Below are 17,834 nucleotides of genomic sequence, written 5' to 3'. Positions count from 1 at the left end.
ATTTAATTATATTTGGGTATTTTTAAATATAGATATCGCGAAAAAAGATTTTAAATAATTATCAAATAATCTTGTTTTTTTACAAAAAGGATTATCTTGAATCAATTTATAACATAAATTTCATTAAATTACTTGCACGTTATAATCGATTGAAATTACTCAGTAGGTAATAAAGTTATAAATTTGAAACTAAAATATAGTTTTCGCAATATCTTTTAACCTGAAATAGAAATTGCAATATAGAAGAAATTCTAAATCGAACCATACTTTACATTTAACGTGATAAACCATACGAATTTCGTAAAGAGCAATAATCTGGGTACTATCCAATTCCAATTATAACGTTCTATCATATAATATTCGGATTTCAAACGTAATTGGTAAAACGATAGGGTAAGAATATTAGCGACAGTGAAATAATCAATAAAATTAATATTTAACACTATTAGTAGAAATTTACATATTTTATGGCTGTTCATAAACAAAAAATTCTTTATATATCATTTTGTGTATATTATAGAACGCGTGAAATAAATTTATTATTGTATCTAAAGAAATTTTGTGTGAAATAACATGAGCTCGTAATGTATTATCTGAAAGATGTAATTGTAAACAAACATCAGTTCAATTTTACTTAAGATTTTAAAAGAAATTTTAAATTTATGTTAAAATGATTATAATATAATATATATAATATTTAGCTGAATTAAAATTTTATATTAATATGGCAAATAATTTGCTTATTAAATGAATGTGTCGTGAAAACACATCTTACAATTCATGGATTGTTTTAACGAAAGTAAGTACTACTTTTTTTATAATAATTAATTATATTTATATATTATAAATTATTTATTATATTTCTTAAATTATCATTCAAAAAATTATATTATCAAAACATAACCTTTATTATTAAAATATATAACAAACAAATGCATTGTTGTTCGATAAAAAAAATAATAACATATTGTCTAAATTTCTTTTTTATAATTATAAAAATTATAATACATTAATTACAGCATTTTATTGAAGATATTATCCGTCACGATGCCAGGCAAAATAAAAGTGAAAATATTGGCGGGTCGCAATCTGCCAGTAATGGATCGTTCTGGTGATACGACGGATGCATATGTCGAATTGAAATTTGGCAATATAACATTTAAAACAGATGTATGTAGAAAATCACTTAATCCTCAATGGAATTCAGAATGGTACAGATTTGAAGTTGATGATTCTGAACTGCAAGATGAGCCATTGCAGATCAGATTAATGGATCATGATACTTATTCTGCAAATGATGCAATAGGAAAAGTTTATATAAATTTAAATCCATTATTGTTACCTGGTGTTCCTCCTACTGTTAAAAATATTTGGACATTAGAAGCTGCAATGAATACCAATGCTGGATCTCAGAGTGGTATGTATTTTTTACGTTAAAAAGTTTAATTAAATTTAACAAAATTTTATTTCAGGTTCTGTTATGACTGGATGGATACCAGTATATGATACAATGCATGGAATTCGTGGTGAAGTTAATATTATTGTTAAAGTAGAATTATTCTCTGATTTTAATAAATTCAGACAATCCTCCTGTGGAGTACAATTTTTTTATTGTAAAAATATTTATTGAATATTAAAAATTATTTTTTTTATAATATAATTATATTATATTGTATAATATAATTCTTCCAGCACCAAATATACCTCATGGATATCATACTCAAAGTATACATGGTTTTGTAGAAGAATTAGTTGTTAGTGATGATCCTGAATATAAATGGATTGATAAAATAAGAACACCCAGAGCCTCAAATGAGGCAAGACAAACATTATTTTTTAAATTGAGTGGAGAAGTTCAAAGAAAAATTGGATTGAAAGCTTTAGATCTTGGTGGAAATGCTGTTATTGGGTAAATTAAAGATATAATACTGAAATATTAATTAAAGTTTTTATTAAAGTTTATTGAAGTTTTATTAAAATTTTTATTACTTTTTCTTAATTAGGTACTTACAAAATTTTGATTTGGAAGGTGAATCTGGTATTGTAGCTCGAGGTATAGGTACAGCTGTTACACTTGTGAAATTGCAAGATACTTTAAATCTTCCATCTGATAATATAGAAGAGTAAGTATATATAATACTGTTTGTTATATTGCATTTAATTCAATCTTTTGTAGATCAGTTCTGCATCAATTGTGATCTAATCCTGACATTTTTAAACTTTAAGTGCTTCTATAATATAATGCTAAAAATATATTAAAATGTTCTGTGTTGTGAATCATAATGCTGATTATTTAATTTGAGAAATGAAGTTTATCTTGTTGCACTTTTTGTAGAAATTTTTATTATATTGCTTGTTATTAACTAAGTGCATGTAAAATATAGCTCTAAATATTATTTTAAGACATTAAAATATTAATTATTTTATTTTTTTTATAGTGATATAGTTATTAAATTTTTATTACTTAAAAAAGAGTTTTTTAATGTTATATTTCATACTTATTGACTAATATATATTTATTATTATTTCATTTCTAAATAGTTCAAAGTCTGATGCGTTTATGTATAAATGAATAAAATGATTCTGATAATTTATATATCACTGGCACATAATTCAAATGCATTAGATCTCATTTCAACTTCTATTGGGTGTCCTATGTCTTTAAAACTATTACTTACATCAAAAAAATATAAATATTTTAGAATTTTTATCTTTATTTCTATATTCTGTTTACATAATTTATTATTTATTTTAATAAAAAGAAATTTCATTTCTCGATGAGTTTGCCAGTGTACAGATGTAGACTATAAAAGTTGCAATAATATTTTATAAATTTCTAATCAACCTATCATTTTTTTAGGACACCCGGTATATAGAAGCTAGATCGAGGTCTGATGCGCGTGCATTAAAGCCAGGACGAAGTGTATAGAAAACGGAGCACTACAATAGACTGGAATAACTAGGTATGCTACACGCGCATCCAACTTTGATCATTAAGAGATAAAAAATTATAATCGCTAATTAAATGAAAAATATTGGAATTTTCATACAAACTAATTAGGTTTTCTTGTTTTTATCTATTTGCATGTGTCTATATAGGGCATTATTTTCACAACACAAAGCACGAAAGGAACATACAGGATTCGATGAGAATATGCCGCTATATCCCGTTACTCCCACAAATATCCTTAATCCTTTTTCTGCAACACGAACCACGCGCATAAAGGATAATTTGTCTCATCGTTTAAAATTGTCCAAAAGTCCTCGACGAAAATTTGTATGTCCTTGTCGTAAATTAAACACTATAAGATCTATTGAAAACTCATCAAAATTAAATGATGCAAAAAAAACCACAGTTTCGTATCCAATTTTAACTGAATCGATCGTTCAAGATCCATCTATAAGAATGATGTTAGCATTGGAAGATGAAAGAGGTGAAAATACAAAAAATATATTGGATGTTCGTAAAAATTTGAAAAGATTATTCAATACAAGTGATACAGAAAATAAATCTAATTCTCGATTAAACAGTTTAACTGGATCCTCTATTATAAATATTAAATATCCAAAAAAAGAAAAAATATTTAAGGACAATACAATTAAAATAGGTGTGACAGCTCTGATAAAGTCAATACATAACATACCCTTAGAGAATGTTAAAGAAAATCATCAATCGATGACATATTCTATATGTGATAATACAAAAGAATGCATTGATAAATATAAAGAAAATATTGAAAATAAAGAAGAGTTTAAAAATGAAACTTATAATATAACATCGAAAACACAGATGAAAAACGAACATGAATCTTCATTTGAAGAAAATACATCTAGTTCTAATAGCTTTTCAGATGAATCTTCGATTGATAGTGCTAATTACAATATTTTAAATGATTCGAAATTTTCAACTGAAGAAGAAATAGAAACTATGAATAAATTTAATAAATTTTGTGGAGCCAATACATATCCTCCATTAAAAAAAAAATTGTCACAAATACGATTGCAGAAAACAGATAGTGATATGTGTTCTCTTTACAAACGAAGTACATCTTCACTTACAAAATATCTATCTATGCATCAAATATTGACACATAATATTAATTTTACAATTAATTCGGAAAATAAAAAAAATTATACCCAAAAAACAATAACATTTTCTAATAAAGATAAGAAAAATGAAGAAATTCTACAAACTTTACAACAAAATACCGATATCTCGCAAGATTTCAGTTTTGCACTTGCAACGAGTACGCCTACAGAAATTCAACCTCCTTTTTTCTCAAAAGTTCAAGAACCTGATTTTTCGGTTATTGATGCAGCAAAAAAATTAACTATTTTTGTTACTGATTCTGAAAAATGTAATAAATTTAAAGAATGCAATAAAATTTCTATAATAGAAGAATCTGAACATACTTCAACGGATGCAAACAATACGAAAGATGAATTATTTTATGCTGATAATTCTGAAGTACCTACATATTCGATGCTAAGTAACATTAAGAATAAAAATAAAATAGAAATGCATAAACAAATTGATAAAGATCAGAAATTTCCTTCTGTAATTGAACAAATGGATGAAATTACTTTGCAAGATTCTTTTAAAAATAAACAACATTTTGAAAGATTAGAGGAATGTGAAATATTAAAATTGACTTTATCAACACAGTCACTTCCATCATTACAACAGTATCAATTCTCTACTATAAAATCAAATAGAGAAGATATAAATAAAAAATTAACTCCAGAAGTTATGTTAAAAACTTCATCTAGCATTGAAAGTTTGATACAGTCTTCTGGTAATGAAATTTTTGATTTGATGCATAAAGATAGACAACGACGTATGTTAGATTTAATTAAAATAATTGATACGAAAATGATGGTACATTCGTCTCATCATAACGATAATGATAGTTATTTAAGGAAGAAAAAACGAAATAAATTATATAATAGAAATTTTAATTCTCGGAATTTATGTCAAAATTTGCATAATCAGTTTTTAAAGAAACGTTTTCAAAATAACAAACATGCAAAAATTATGCGCGTGCCTTCGTTTTCTAAAGATTTTTTTTTAAATAAATCTGTATCTACATTAATTACACCTGATACCTCTTCCTATAATTCCTCTCTCGAAAGTATAATCATTCATGATCCATTAGTTCAATCACATTTATGCAGAACAGCTGAATCATTTTCTTCAAGAGATAGTTTCATAACCAAAAGATCTACAGTCGATCTATGCGACGTTTCTACAAGAGAATTAATTTTAGATACTCATAGCAATAATTCATTTAAAAATAATAATAATAATATTATAGAACTGAAGCAACTAAAGCCAAAAGATACTAACTATTCAATGTTATCTACATCTGTAGATCATGTGGTACATGAGAATCATAGCATTTGTAATATAAGAGAAATATTAGATCAAGAATTAACTAATATTATTAACACTGCTAATATAACTTGCAACTCGTATGTGTCCCCTCCTTCCTCCAATCATAGGCAACAAGATGAAGCATCTCTAAGTCCATCTTATCCACTTCCGGCTGTTCCTCCTATGGTCTCAAAAGTATGTCAGTTACCAACAACTAAGGCACAACCCACTGCCTCATTGCATCGAAGATCCAGTGATTCTGATTTGAGTGTTACTCCAAAAGGTAAGCTTTCTTAATTATACATTGATTACATACTATTATTAAAATAAATGCATTTTTCTCTGTTAAAATATTTGAATTATAAAATATTTGAATAATTTAATATTATAATTTATATAATTATTACTGATAATACTATGATTGATTTTATTTTAATTGTAAAATCCATTGATTTATAGATAATTTATTATAGATTAAACTTCAAATTACAAGATGACTCATAAAATGAGTTAGAACTAGAAGAAAGAAATTTTTGAAACAATATATAACAAAATAACATATAATTTCATATAATTCTAATTATAATAAAATAATTTTTTTTTAAATTTATATTTGATTATATTGAAAGATTTTTTTATTCATTTCTTTCTTTGCCTACTATTTACTGATTATACTCACTTTATGAGACTTTTTTTTTTTTTAAAAAGTGAACATTTTGTTCTTAGATTAGTTTCTTTTTTTATAACAATTAGAATATTATAGGCAATTCATTTGGAGCAAATGATAGAACAGTAACTGGATTATTAAAAACATCGACCGCTGTAATACGAACTATGAATCAAGATGCATTTGAAATGTTAGAATATCCATTTATTACAATGCAACAATATCCATCAGGATTTATTTTGCATATCGGTAAGCATTTCAATTAAATATTTTACTTTATGTTTCTTTACAATTTTATTTTTTTATACAAATAAATTGAATCATAAAGTGTGTATTTTGAGACAGGTGGTCTTGTAAGTTCAAGATCAGTGAAACTTCTTGAAAGAATCAGTAATTTAGAAGAACCTGAAAGTCGCGATGCTTGGTGGAAAGAGGTCAGAATGGAAGTTCGATCGCATGCCAGAGCATTAGCATGTAATGTAGTTATCGGTTATAGAGAGGAAACTAGTATTTGGTAAAAATTAAAATTTAAAATTTAAATTTATTTTATAATGATATTATCTTATGATATTACTTGAAGTAAGAGGATTATCTCTTTGTAGCGATGATGTTTGTGTATTAAATGCATACGGCACTGCAGCAATAATCAATCTTCATAGTTCAAACCAGGAATCAGACAATGTTTTTATCAGTAAAGGACAATCAGGATCCGGTGTTAATCCCACGGAAGCAGAACGTGAAAAAGCTCAACAGAAATCTGTACCTGTAAAAGTAGAAAAAAGTGATACAGATACATCTGTACCAAATTTGATACAAATCAGCAAAACAAGGCATATTTCAGAAAGTAAAGATCATGAGATTCAATTTCAAAGCAAATGTAGTCTATGTCATTTGCCATACAATGAAGCAAGCGTTCCATTTCGCGTAAATGTTTCAAAATGCGCCATATGTAAACGTGCCAGAGTACCAGATGTAATGTTTACTACTATAGAGTTACCAGAAAATCTTCTAACAATCGGTCGAGGATGTATCATTCAAGCTACTGCGTGTAAAGCTAAAAAGGATCTTAGAGGAGAATTAAATGCGAAGGAGATATCAGATTGCTTGCCATTTTTAGAATATGAATTACATAGTTTACTCTTAAATAAGTTAAAGGTTAAAGGAATGAATGCGATATTTGGCTTAAAGCTACAAGTTTCTGTTGGAGAACGATTAATTATTGGTATGGCCGTGGGTACAGCTGTTTTTTTAACTGCATTACCTACGCCCTCTATCCCACAAATTGCGTCTGGAAATTCTTGGCATAAAGAAGAGCAATTAGCTGAAATTCAGAAAACTTTAGTTGAAACAGTCAAACAGAACAGAGAGTTTTATCGACTTAAACCTGTTGGAGTAAGTATTATTAATTATTTTTGAAATTAAATAATATAAATAAATTAATTTTTCAGGATATTGAAAATGGACGAGTTACAACTTCTGATACTGATGAATCAGACGATGATTTACCGGATTTAGATTTTAGTGTGGGTCCAAGAGATACTTGTGTATTAGAAGTTGATGATATTGAAGATATGGATAGAATATCGTTATTGATGGATGACAGACCCCCAGAGGATTTCCATGTAGTAAATACTCAAACAATTCCTGGCTTAGATGATTTAGAAATCGTGAGGAATTTACAAATGTTTACTCAAATTTCAAGAACAAAAATTCCTGCTGGACAATTTGCATCAATGCCTTCTAAATTTTTCGCCAGGTTACTGCAGGTATCTTTCTGTTGTTATTTATTTACTAGAATCATTTTTTCAGTTAAAAATTAATTGATTGATTTTTGGTTTTAGTCTGTATATTTTAAATTAAGAAGAATGATTCCTTGTGCCCTATGTGATATGCAATTTAAGTTAGCACTTCCTGAACCAGATGAAATACAATTTACAGTGATTGGTATGGCTCTTGGATTAGGAGATCCAATAAAAATGAATAAATCTAAAAAAAAAATGATAAGCCATTCTGCAAGTAAAGATCAAGTTAAAAAATTAGGTAGAAATCTTAGTTTTAGTTAAATATTTTTAAGTATAGCAATGATTATCATATATAATGATAAAATTATTATATATTTAGATGATAGTGATATGATATTTAATCTTGATGTGGATCATACAGAAGTTTCATCAGATAACGCATCTAGCAGTAATCTAAATTTAACTACCTTACATAGTATGCCATCACTGAAATCTCGGACTCGTTCTCCATTACGATCCAAAATTCATACAACGCGTAGACACAAACATGTAAATATGTTAATAGAAGATGTTAATAAAATAATAGAAGAATTATTTTAGAAGATATAATTAAAATGATTTGTTATATATAGGTGCCTTTAAAAGGAAGATATGGTGTAGATATAACACCTTTGTCTTACCTACCAGGTGGTCGTATAGAAAGATACTTAGGAAATTTAAATTTCTTCTTTATTCGTGAAAGCACATCTATTAGAGAAGTTAATATTCTTGTACATGAATATATATAGAAATTAATAAATTAATAAAAATTAATAATTTTCTTTCTGATATAGAATGGAGGTCTAAGTGGATTTACCCATAGTTTCGTAATGGAAGTTTTAGCAATCGTTCGCGCGCATATTACAGCTTTGGGAGGTAATGCAATGGTAGCGTTTTTTATGACCAAATGTGTACTTTTTCACAGTCCACATAAAAACCAAGTACGTATAACAATTTTTTTATGTTTTATCAAATTCGTTTGATCATATGAAATTAAAAGAAATTATATCTTAGGGTCAATGTTTGATAAACGTTGGTGGAGATGTAGTATCTGTATCGTATTTCGCGGATGAAAAGCAATGTGGAGTTTCAAATTGCTGACCCCAACCTCCACATTCTGCACCTCCATAGCTACAACCTTACTCTGAGAAGCAACGTCGAAAATTTGACTTCTCTTTGATCGATGAACTTCATTAGTCGTCTTGGACGGACTCGTATCTCATAATCCCGTGATAGGATAGGGTTTGTAAATATTCGAATTTCTAGTGTACGAATACGATAACGTAGATAAGTTCATGAAATTTCGTACATTTAATCAAGCGGCTTTCATTAACAAAATCGATAATTCTATTACAAAACGCACACGTTCGATTAAGCACGATTTTAGAAACATCTTTTAAAGAAATCTAAAAATATGTAGTTTTGGTAATTGGGTGCCTTCCGAATTGTACATAAATTTACAAATAATTCTTTCGTCCAACGAAGTAAATAATTCTTGCAGACAAATTGTATAATTTAGGCATCTTAATGGAATTTAATTTTTTTTTTTTTAATGCAAAAATAATAAAATATAAGTAGGCATTTTAAATTCTGCAAAAAGGTTATGGTGATTGATGTTAATGTGGATAAATATTAATTTTTTTCGGAAGGTAACAAGAATAAATACTGGTTTGTAAAAATGAATTTGTCACAACATTTAAAGGTTTAGCAGATTAAGCTAAATTGATTAAATATTAGAATAATAAAAAAAATTGTACAAGCGTTCTCGATAAAGAGAAATAATTTGTCTTACAATCTTTTAATCTTTTAAGATTGTAGAACACAAAGCTGCATAAGATGTACAAAATTAGAATCCTTAATAATGTATGGCTTAAAAAATACCTTGTACATTTGGATTGTTATGCATGCATCTCTAATTCTTTAAATTTGATCATTGTTTATGTTATATGTTATCGTACTGATTTGTTTTTATCAATCTAACACTTATTGTGCGAAATTTAAATCACACGATAAATGTAAAATGTGTTTGTTTTTTATTATGACACAATTATGAATAATTCCTTATGTTATAATGTGATTAAATAAAAAATTGTCATCTAATTAAATTTCTTAATTTATCTATTAAATATTGTTTTAAAATATTTTATTTATTTACCTAAAAAAGAAACTAGGGTTTTTTTATTTTTCAGTGATACAAAATAATATTCAGTTTGTAACTTTATTATAACTTTGACTGTTGAATATTAATAAATGATTAATATACTATAAAATAATATTTAGAATTAATTATTTTTAATATCTCCTAATTATACTTCTTTAATGTTAGAGATATAATTTAAAAATATAAATGCTAATAATAATTTTCTTAAAATATACGATAAAATAAAACTGACTAAAAGCAAAAATAAATAATTTTTTATTAGTCCAAGTTGTTACTGCTTTCACTATAGAATTTATTTATAAGAGAGAAAAGATGAACTTTTTTAAATAATTTCTAAATAAAAGTCGCACGATACACAAGTAACTCGTCGTGATTTCATTAGACACCCATTACTTTTGTATGCTTATCATTACGAATAGATTTAATTATCCAACGATAGGAAGAAAAAAGCACAAATTGATATAATATGAATCTATCGAATAAGAATCTCGAAATGGATCTGCAGACATTTTTTTCATAGCTTGAACGATGAATTGAACTGTTTGATTCTTTCATGTGCGAAATATCATTTGTTCGATGTCTAACGACGTCTTCCAAAGCGCAGAAATACATGATCGACATCTTGTCTTTTTACTCCACTGTCTAATAACGGGATGCTCTCGTGAAAGCCTATAAAATATAATTTTTATTACGATCGTTATATTAAACACTTCTTCTTCTTTAATATATATTCTTTTTTTTAATTTAAAACATTATATAAATAATTAAATAAAAGAAACACCTGTTATATGATTTTCCTTGTCATCAATGTAGCTCTCCATTTCTGAACCAAGCTCGTATATCCTGGAAAGTGCGACACAGACTTTGCGGATCCTTGGAGGAAGATCATCAAGGAAACCAGGATTACATTGAGTTGGTAAAGCTGCCAAGACATTGTTGCAGAATATTGCCATGGTCGTCATTGAAAAAAGGATGACAATCGTTGAACCCATCATGCTTGTAAAAAGGTAGAATATGTATTTTTAACATAAATGTACATTATTATTTATAATGAAATAAAATAAAATATAAATTTTTATCAAAATATATTTTTTATTATATTAATAGTAAATATTTTATCTTTAAATTGTGATCTAACAATATGTAATTGAAATTCTTAAATGATTAATTAAATTGAGATTGTAAAAGATCTCACGGTTGTGTGTATGTATATATATATAAATCAACATAAAACTCTTCGACAATATTACACGCATAATTCGAATGGGAAAAGTTCGAATTAAAAACAAGAAAAAGTAAATTTTCAGCGACAAGAAAATTAGTTTGTTACTTATGAATACGCGACCAGTCCACGAGGGAAATCAATTTTCCACTAACAAGTACACCGTTAATGGTGCAATGACATATTTTTAATCAAATTATCAAGACTGTTAATACAAATCGTACGATGGAAAAAGCGTGGACCAATATCTTCTATCCCTAAGTAAGTTAAAAAATTATAGAATCATAAAATTTATAAAATTCATATAAAATCTTTCTTCAAGAAAACTATGAATTTTATAAATATTTTTAAATATTTAAACGTCATAATATTAAAATATATCATATTTATTAAAAAATAAAAATAAAATTAGGTAAAAGCTCTCTCTCTTTCTCTCTCTCTCTCTACTTCTTAAATAAATAATAAAAGACACTCTCTCTGATAAAAATTTATAAAAAAAAAAAAAAACTTTTCATTCAGTTCTTTAACAATTTAAAAAAAAAAGGCAAGTTTAAAGGAAAAAACCGGATGCATCTCGTAGAGGAATTGTTGGAAGAGGATTTCCAACTATTTTGCCGAGTGTTTGGAAATACGAAAAGAGAGTATTGCGTTACACAAAACGGAATCGGAATATCGAGCAAACAAGGCACACCGATCCGAATGTGATCTAAGAAGCGAGCTCAAAGTCGGCAAATCGTATTACCGGTGTTACGTGACTGGAATGTTTAGTAGTTTTTCAATCCAGTTCGGACTAAATATAAAATGGACACCGCGGGAGTTGAATCGACGTCGAAGAAGACGGACAAACAAGGTGCTTCTGTACCATGGAATTAAATCGCCGTATACACGAAGAATGTTTAAATACGTATCAACGGCTCATACCTGTTGGACGAAAAATAAAAAAAGAATAAGAAAAGATCGTTTGTGAAAGATTTCGAAACGTCGAGATAAAGAAAATTAATCGAGCAAACGAAAGCTTATACCCACTTGATTTTATCATCGATTTGATTAATTGCGAAGCATATACTTGATGAAGCATATTCTCCTCAATGGGGATGAATCGTTGAGAGTATTAACAATGAGTCATCCGAAACATTTGACGTTTATCGTGGATAGATATCAATGATTCTTAGAATTCTGGATATAAAAAAGATTTTCGTTCGAAAATAACTTTTAATAATTTTTCTTTAAAAGTAATCAGCATTGTAATCAGTATCCTTACTACGATTACTAAGTATTCATATTCCTTTATTTTTCAATTCGTGATAATTCAGTGTAGGATAAAGAAAATGCGTGACAGAAGTTTAGGAATGAGATCGGTGAAATTGAATTTGAATCCTTTTACTCACTCACTGTTCAATCAGTTTAAATATTGTATCCATCGGGAGCAATAGTTGCTACTTCAGTTTAACGGAACAATTCAAATTCATTTTTTGTATGAATAATTGTTTAAATAAAAAATCGATTATCCGAGTAATCTTGGGTTGATCTTAGTTATAAATCTTCTTTCAAACTTAAATCAGGCAATTCAAATATTTTTTATATGAAAAATTGTTTTATTAGAAAGATCAATTAATCAAGCACTTGATTAAATTTAATTATAAATCTGCAATGACAGCAATAAAAAAAAATAATAAATTATAGTGGCAATAAATGGATCAAAGGCGAAAAGAGAAATAAAATAAATTTTATTTTACCTCGAATCTTTCATTTCGTAATAACAAGATGGTAAACGGAACGTGTAAATAATTTGAACATGTACCAATAATTAATCATCGGAATGGAATTAGTTTGAATCGTTCCAGTGATCTTGTATATTTCATATGGTGAATATCAAGAAATTATATTTTTTTCTTCCATTTCCGTTACCTTAATTAAATAACCTATATTCTAATAATTAAATTTTAATTGTAACATTCAAAAGAATAAGTACCGGTAAACTGTTTCATAAAATATGCTTAATTCCGAGACAATATTTTTTTACCACTTTTGAAAAAAGAATATAAAAATTCAAACAGAAAGAGTTTGTTTAACAAGAAAAACGTACGTATAATTTTATGATGGAAGCCATTTTTATCGTGACGTTTAATAAATTTTAATTTGTTCACATTCTCTTCCCAATTTCATAAAACTTTCAAAAACCTACGCTTTTAATTCGTTTCATATAAAACAGTGGACGGTAATTGCGTTACAAAAGTCACGTGATATCCTTTCGGTAACCGGAATCATTCCCTTTGTTAATTTAATAAGGAAAAGTATATACTATATATATGTATGAAAACTAATATTAGAAAATTAAGTTTTAACATTGTTTGAAACATTCACAGGATATTTTCTTTATTTCTTTATAAATATTTCGAATTGTCTTGTACGATACGATAAAAGTAAATGGAAAGATGTACAAATGAATGCAAGTTTTATATGCTCTCTGTTGAAGGGAAAATGCGCGAGACTCACGGAAACGTCTGACTTAGACCGGTATTTACTACTTAACATCATGGTTCCTCTTTCAACATCGATAAAACGCGAGGAATGCATCGTGCATTTTTACGACTGCCTATTATTTTTTACTTCTGTGATAATAAAAAGAACGATGAAATAATGAAACGCGCATATATACACACGACACGATTCAGTTCTGTATTATTTTATAAAAGAAATGAATAAATGAATTTATTAGATAAGTGATTTATGCAAAAAAAATAAACGTTGAATCATTATAAAATTATAATAATGTATTAGAAAAAAAATTTTCAACTCATTTTCTCATCGATTTAAATATCATTTCGTATTCATTCTAATCAATTAGATTTTTAATTAAAATTTATTGGTGCATATATTTTCAATAATTTATCATTTTCCCACAATTTTTTTTCTTTTATTTTTTCTTCGACTTTTCGATATTAAAGATGCAGTGAAAATAATGATTTGTTTCGAAACGCTTTTGAAATAAAGTAAATAACCAAATAATTACGAGGAGCAAAAGCTCGTTGGGAATTAACATGCACACGAAGTTTAAGAAAGACCTATGTAAATTTTGACAAGCACTTGATGAGAAATCGCTCTCTACTCTTGTGACTGATCGATCGAGAAATTCTAAAAGGAAATGAATGTCAGTTCTTAATTGAGTTTGTATCTGAAATATCGTCGCACGCTGTTCAATTGGCTGTTCAATTGTATGCTACGAAGAGGATGACTGGAACAATGAGCCAACTGAAATTTTGAAATTTTTATAAGAAAAAAAAAAAAAATTAAAGAGACGAGAAATTAAAAATAATTAAAATAATGAAATAAAATATTAAATATACTTTTATATATATGAATATAGAAATAATAAGATAATTTATAATAAATATAATGTATATAAAAATAGGAAATTCTTGGTGATAAAACAAATGTAAAAAGAATTTGTGTAGAAAGGATGTTTGGAATGTAATAAAAAGAAGAATTCTGAGAGTGTTTTCGATCGAAGAAATCGAGGGGCGAGAAATATTTGATTGCACCATCTTCTTATTCACGTTACACTAAACAGCTGTCCGGAATGTCAGCGATGCACAAGAAGCAACCCTCATGGTACCTACAATCCAATAGTTTGAATGAAAATTCTATTCGAATCGCATTTTTTTTTTTCCTTAAACGCTTCTCTTTTTAAATACAATCTCTTATAAAAAAAAATAGATTTCTATTTTTAAAATTAATAAAACAATTTTTTTCCTTTCTTAATTTCAATTATCGAATATTTATAAAGTTTCATATATTTACATACATACATGCATTTTTTAAATATATGCTTCGCATTAATTTTATAGTTAATAGATTTACATATAATTGATTTAATAAATTTAAATTAAATCCTACAATTTTAAACCAATCTTTATGAATAAATTGAACATTGGTAGTACAAGATTAAGAAGAAGATTTAAATGAAAGATTATAATGTAATATAATGTAATTTAATAAGGAATTAAATTTAAACCATATGAATTAGAAGTTTTAATCTGTTGTCTGAGAGTTCAATGGATGGATATGATTCTGATGAAATTGAATTTTGAATCTCGACTATAAATTCTATGTAAAACTATGGAATTTATAAGAGAGGGAATTATAATTCATGTGCAATAAAAATGATGTGACAGTGAAAACGTCAATGTGAAGAATCATAAATAATTTTATTGCGTGTAAATATCGAATTGAAAAAACACGCATAATTAAGTTATATTTCTCATAGAATATATTCCATCATATAATGCGAGGGAAAAAGTCCAAAGATCATATGAAAAATTGACACGAAACACTTTTGTTTTTTTCGAATAAGAAATAAATTGTAAAATAAGAAATTCATTTCATATTTGTGATCCAAGATCTATTTCAAATGATGCAGATAGGATACAGTTTGAAAGATGTAGAAAGTTGGGAATTTTGTCTCATCTCGCGAATATGTAAGTTTCTTAACTTTCTCCACTTCTTTTCTCTTTTCTTTCTCTTGAGATCCAACCAAAATTAATAGTTTGCATTTGGAATAAGCTTATTTTTGATCACATAAAAATTACGTACGAGTGCGTTTCCTTGTGCAATTTACAATTCATTCAACTATTAAAAACAGAAATTAAAGATATATAAGAATATATAATAAATATTATCAAACGATATGATACAGATTTATGTAATGTACATAAAATATGAGTGCAAAATATTTAATAAAAACTACCTCCAATTAAAAACTAGATCAAAGTCTTAAAAAGAAGATTAATAGAAAGCCGGCTTGTAACTTGATTACACAGATTAAAGAAAAACCGATTTGTAATTCAATTTAAAAAAAAAAATTGATTAAAAAGCTTAATATTAAAAAGTTGGATAGAGTGACGTGACAAGTTTTCTCATGCAACAAATGACGAGATCCTTGAGATCCTCCGCCTATACTTTCTGTTATTATTTATCAATAATAAAAAGTATTATCTATTAGAATCCCCCTTCTAAATTATTCAATTTTCCTAAACAATTTTCGTCATTTTGCATCGAGGACGACGATCGAATTAAACGGAAAATACAACAATACACCAGGAGTAAATACCGCTAACCTGTTGCCTGTTCACAAACGTGGGGATCCAGAGATATTGCACGAACGTTATGGAAACTGTGACGTGGGCGATCGTTCCAGATATTGGACTCACTGGATCACTTCGTGATGAGAGGTGAATACGTGAGAATAAGTGGTTGATATACGTATACCGGTGTTAAGATCCAAGGATACGATGATAGTGACGAGATTCGCGAAGGATCAGCCCTTAAATACGCGCCGTTACCACGGCCATGCGCATTTCAACATCACACCCTCTTGTCTCACTTGTTGACGTACATTTTCAATTTTCCCGTAGACACGTTGAATAAAAATTTTATGAAAATGGTTGGTGGTTGCGCAACGAAAGAGAGGGTTCTTCTTAACCAACTCCACATCTCTCCCCCCCTCTTCCTTCCTCTTTGTTTTCACTTGTTTCTTGCTTCAGCGCACAACCTGGAAACGAGATTTTTAACGGTCAGATAGTTGCTCGAAACAGCATAACTTTGGAGACAAGAGGAATTAACTCTTGATTAATTTTACTTGTACTTTTGCTAACACTTCTCTTCTTAATACTTTTTTTAACCGTTTGTTCATTAATAATTAATTGTTTTTTCATTTCTCTTATTTATAAATTGTTCTTTAAAATTGTTCAAAATTCTTTATTTTATTTTAATTCTTTTTCTTTTTTAGTAGTCTTTAGTATTTTTTTTTCTTGTCTAATTCATGGATATTATATTACATTATTGATTAAGATGATCAAGTTATTTATTGATTAAGTAATAAATTTAACGAGATGATAAAAGTCATAATTAATTGTAGGACAATGAAACAATAGAGCGAATTAATGGAACTTTATGTCACATCATAGAATTTTAATATCCTCTTTCCTCAATTATATTTTTTAATCTTTTTTAGATATACTTTCAGCAATAGTATTTTGTTGAATATGCAAGGAATGCATAAGAAGAACCTAACATAACCTAATATTATATTTATACCAATTGTTGGACACATGTATGCTTTTTATAAAACTCATTCCATAGATAATAATGTAACATAATAATTTATACATATTTGTACATCTTTTTTATTTTCTTTGTGTCCTATAAAGATATTTGATTTATAAAAAAGTAAGAAGTAAATTAAATTAAAAAATTGTATTTTTATGGAATTAAAAACATTTATATATATATATATTTTATGCAATGCTAAATAAAAAGGATTTATTTATTGTTTATAATAAAGTAACAATGAACAAGAACATTATTAGCTATTGCTACATAAATTTAAGTTTGTAATAATTATTTCTTTAATATTTGAAATATTACTGATAAAATGTATATAAGAAAAGAAAAACGAGGAAATATGAAATGTTTGCCACGAGTATGATTTTCATTCTTTTTTCTTTTTTTTTTTTAAAGAAAGAAACTGAAACAAACCAAATGTCAATTTTCCCAGCAATCAGAATGTTTTCACAATTCTTTATATGCCAGAATGGATATTCTTTCACAATTTTCCGATGTGTTAGACG

The 17,834-nt window shown here is 27.2% G+C and overlaps 2 protein-coding genes across 6 annotated transcripts; one reads left to right on the top strand and one right to left on the bottom strand.

Moving 5' to 3' along the window:
- Positions 1 to 78: 78 nt before the first annotated feature.
- On the top strand, positions 79 to 10,922 carry LOC122717972 (C2 domain-containing protein 5). 5 transcript variants are annotated; one of them, XR_006347284.1, is made up of 16 exons: positions 79 to 799; positions 1,033 to 1,417; positions 1,473 to 1,613; positions 1,693 to 1,909; positions 2,004 to 2,123; positions 3,100 to 5,657; positions 6,138 to 6,290; positions 6,387 to 6,555; positions 6,644 to 7,433; positions 7,490 to 7,807; positions 7,883 to 8,081; positions 8,163 to 8,332; positions 8,416 to 8,541; positions 8,617 to 8,763; positions 8,837 to 9,064; positions 10,797 to 10,922. XR_006347284.1 is itself a non-coding variant. In XM_043942565.1 (16 exons), the coding sequence occupies exons 2-16, from the start codon at positions 752 to 754 to the stop codon at positions 8,921 to 8,923; spliced, it is 5,628 nt and encodes a 1,875-aa protein (XP_043798500.1). In that variant the 5' UTR covers positions 79 to 393; positions 521 to 751; the 3' UTR covers positions 8,924 to 9,930. The 5 variants fall into 5 exon arrangements, 4 of the variants coding, with proteins under 4 accessions (XP_043798500.1, XP_043798499.1, XP_043798501.1 ...); XM_043942565.1 differs by lacking the exon at positions 10,797 to 10,922 and having other exon boundaries at positions 79 to 393; positions 521 to 799; positions 8,837 to 9,930; XM_043942564.1 differs by lacking the exon at positions 10,797 to 10,922 and having other exon boundaries at positions 8,837 to 9,930.
- Positions 10,228 to 16,461, bottom strand: LOC122717973 (myosuppressin). The gene is made up of 3 exons (XM_043942569.1): positions 16,323 to 16,461; positions 10,765 to 10,979; positions 10,228 to 10,652 (listed from the first exon to the last, which is right to left on the bottom strand). The coding sequence occupies exons 2-3, from the start codon at positions 10,976 to 10,978 to the stop codon at positions 10,564 to 10,566; spliced, it is 303 nt and encodes a 100-aa protein (XP_043798504.1). The 5' UTR covers position 10,979; positions 16,323 to 16,461; the 3' UTR covers positions 10,228 to 10,563.
- Positions 16,462 to 17,834: the final 1,373 nt, after the last annotated feature.

This window comes from Apis laboriosa, unplaced genomic scaffold (assembly GCF_014066325.1).
Source record: "Apis laboriosa isolate Shangri-la unplaced genomic scaffold, ASM1406632v1 scaffold5_cov152, whole genome shotgun sequence".
Classification (NCBI taxonomy): Eukaryota; Metazoa; Arthropoda; class Insecta; order Hymenoptera; family Apidae; genus Apis; species Apis laboriosa.
This window is presented reverse-complemented; position numbering and strand designations above follow the sequence as displayed.